The following is a 3036-nucleotide window of genomic DNA, read 5'->3' on the forward strand; positions in this document are numbered from 1 at the left end:
AACAATATTTTCTGATCTTTAAAAATTAGCTTCGAGCGCTTTGCAGTATCCAGTTCCTAACTGCTCAGCATCACCAATTTTGATCGTCCTTCTGAATCTATAGCTTTTTCAAGCAACGTTACATTGACATTTTAAGCATTTGCAATATCATCTTCTTATTCGTGCCAAACGCTAAAGCTTGTTCTGATTAAGCTTCAGATTCAATTTACCTTGTGTAAGAAGCAATGGGAACTCGTTTAGATGCATTTCATCATTCACACTTTCATCAGGAATCGCACTACTCTGTCGTCTTTGAGTACCGTCTTGAGCAATTGCAAGAGATTGTTGTCTTCAGCACCACCTTAAACGTTTCCATCACTGTCTCGTCACCTAACTTCTTCTCAAATGGAGCGACCTGACTCTCTGCTTCCAAAGCCTCTCCAGCCAACTTCGCTTGATCATGAGACTGCAATGCAGCTTCTAACAAACGCATTTGATTACCCGTAAGGATGCTCGGGTAATCAAATGCGTTTTTAAGAAGCTGCCAATCAATCTCATTAAAACGTTTGAATTTATGGGCATCCGTCAAAAACGTTTCCAAAGTCTTCAAAAAGAAGCCTGTTCTAACTTCGTATACGGCCTAAACCAAAATATACCTGACGCGCCACACAGGCACAACTTTTGAGCTCGTGATCATTTAAGTTCATTTGAGTATGGGCAGCATCTCAAGCCAACGATCGCATTATGTTATCCAAGATAAATCAGAGGGAGTAACAAAATTCTCCAAGATTTTCATTCCACAATGATCGTAATCTACACGCTAGCTCGTGTTGCTCTCAAAATGCACCACGATCATTATAAGACGATTGATATGATGGTAGATATCGACAGCAGACTGCTAAGTTCCGAGCCGATTTTTCAAATTACCTCCGTTACCATTGACAGTAAGGAGTCGAACGACGTCCTCGAGGTTGAAGTTTGATCAATCAAACTGCCCTCGAAATTAAACAGATTGTTTGAGTAGGATAGCAATACGACATGCCGCCCATCCTGGAAAGAATTCTCCAAGAGATCCGTCCTTCACATGACTTATCACAAAATCAGATTCCGTTGATAGTTCCATTTGATTTCGCGGCAATTGATTTTGTGCATCCACGGTTGTCGCAGAGTCTTTGAGCAATTTACAGACGGTCATGCGGGCAAATTTTGCCGTCAGGCTCGAGAAGCTATGTGTGCGAATAGTTTCTCATTCTGATTTGAAATCCGTTTCTTTATCTCCAGCAACTTTGCTTTATTTCGAGTCGACTGAAGACTACTAATGGCTTCATTAGGTAGCCAAGGGCTGGATAAACACGGCAAGATACTCTCTGTGATGATACAAAACATCCTTATCTCCCACTCGTATCATTAGTGTCGGCATTGTTTTGCTCACTTTCATCGTAGCTCTCAAACTCCTCTTCAGCAACGATCAAGCAGCTATCTGCAATAGACAGCGAATCATTCAAATGACCAACGGATACGACTGGATCTTCATGCTGGACTAGATTCGAGTTAGACGCGGAGAATACACTAACATCAAGCAGTAATAAAGTCGAAAGGATCGGCATGAAAATCGTCAAGAATACTGGGAAAAGATACGCAGCAAACCGAACGATACAAGACTGGGTCAGGTAGACGTAGCCTTAAGATTTATCCATCACAAAATTTGATCTGTCGGACTCTCGGGACATCCGATCTGGACAAAGTTGGTCTTGGGATGTCTTTTCAGCAATATACATTCGTAGGCAGAAATTAAGCTGCTGTTATCAAAGTAATTTGAAAGCTTCCACAACTAGTATGCTCGCGCATGACAACAACACTTTTCTATTGATGTCGCTTCGTGTGCATATCTTTTGAAGTACGTCAAGTTAAAGTACATAAATGTAATTCCAGGGAGCGAAAATTGCTCGATGGAAAAGTCAACAACCTTTTTTCATATTTGTACTTCCTTTTATATCGGTTTTGTGAACAAAACTCACAAGTTGAAGTGGCAAAATGCATTCAAAGTCCTAAGTTCGCTCCCTGTGCTGCATGTCATATTTTTTAAATGGACTGAAATTTGATGTATGTCCTCTCTGTCTTACCGCCAAAATCAGCAGCTGATCTTGCTTTCTTACTCTCTGAAGACGAATCAAGATTTCTCTGAGTTAAGTACTGTAACTGTTTAGTAACACAGAGCTTGTCCCTTTACACATTATGTATAATTAAATGTACAAAATACACTGCGGCACAATTGTACGAACTTTGCACTTCGGTATAATGGAGAATATCTTCAAGTACATAAATATCAGAGTATCAGTGAGGATTATGGTATTCGGAACGCAGGAGTTCAAGATGAACGTGGGCTGCCAGCTGCATACCACGAATATTCAAACATTTTTTGTAAGGTGCTGACATTCCTCTGTGCAAGGTGCATGGAAATCCCGATCCACGTTATGGAAGGTCTGATATCATCTGGGCGAGAATGGAACATGAAACACTCAAGTATCTGCTCCCGCGACAAATGGACAAGCTTAATGATCTTTTGTCGATTTGCATACGTAAAATATATCAGAAGAAGCGGCACCCCAACATGGGAGGACTTGAATCGACAGGTGTTGCCAATGTTCAAATCACTTAACCAGGCGTATCAAGTGTGCTTCTTATCTTTGTAATCACGACGAAGCAGTCGAGAAATGTCGGAATGTGTCAAGGTAAAAAACTTCTAATCACCGCAACGGCGTCTGACATTCCTCCTGAGGCGGTAACGGGTCTTCAATGCCAGTACGACTTGTGCCGAGATTATTCGCGTCCAAAACTCCATCGAGAAGGTGGTGGATGAGGATGCAAAGCAAGATGGGGGAGCTAGGGATTGACGCTCTTCGAGCACGCTAGAGGCCATGAACTTCAGCCACAAGGGTGAGAAAAATAGAAAGCTTTAAGCTGTCAAAAATCTCCGCAATCTCGCAGAATTTTATCTGCGTTAGCACAAAACGTCTACACCCTGTGTGCCTCCTTCGCTCTCAGCTAAGGGATATG

The 3036-nt window shown here is 41.8% G+C and overlaps 2 protein-coding genes across 2 annotated transcripts; one reads left to right on the forward strand and one right to left on the reverse strand.

Moving 5' to 3' along the window:
• Window positions 1-56: 56 nt before the first annotated feature.
• PHALS_03530 (uncharacterized protein) lies at window positions 57-686 on the reverse strand (the record flags this gene model as incomplete). The annotated part of the gene is made up of 4 exons (XM_024717757.1): window positions 57-103; window positions 210-282; window positions 341-583; window positions 636-686. The coding sequence occupies 4 exons, from the start codon at window positions 684-686 to the stop codon at window positions 57-59; spliced, it is 414 nt and encodes a 137-aa protein (XP_024583224.1).
• A 1796-nt stretch (window positions 687-2482) lies between these two features.
• PHALS_03531 (uncharacterized protein) lies at window positions 2483-2839 on the forward strand (the record flags this gene model as incomplete). The annotated part of the gene is made up of 2 exons (XM_024717758.1): window positions 2483-2623; window positions 2687-2839. 2 exons carry the CDS (start codon window positions 2483-2485, stop codon window positions 2837-2839), a joined length of 294 nt encoding a protein of 97 aa, XP_024583225.1.
• Between the last annotated feature and the right edge of the window lie 197 nt (window positions 2840-3036).

This window comes from Plasmopara halstedii, assembly GCF_900000015.1.
Source record: "Plasmopara halstedii genome assembly, contig: Scaffold_2386, whole genome shotgun sequence".
Lineage (NCBI taxonomy): Eukaryota > Oomycota > Peronosporomycetes > Peronosporales > Peronosporaceae > Plasmopara > Plasmopara halstedii.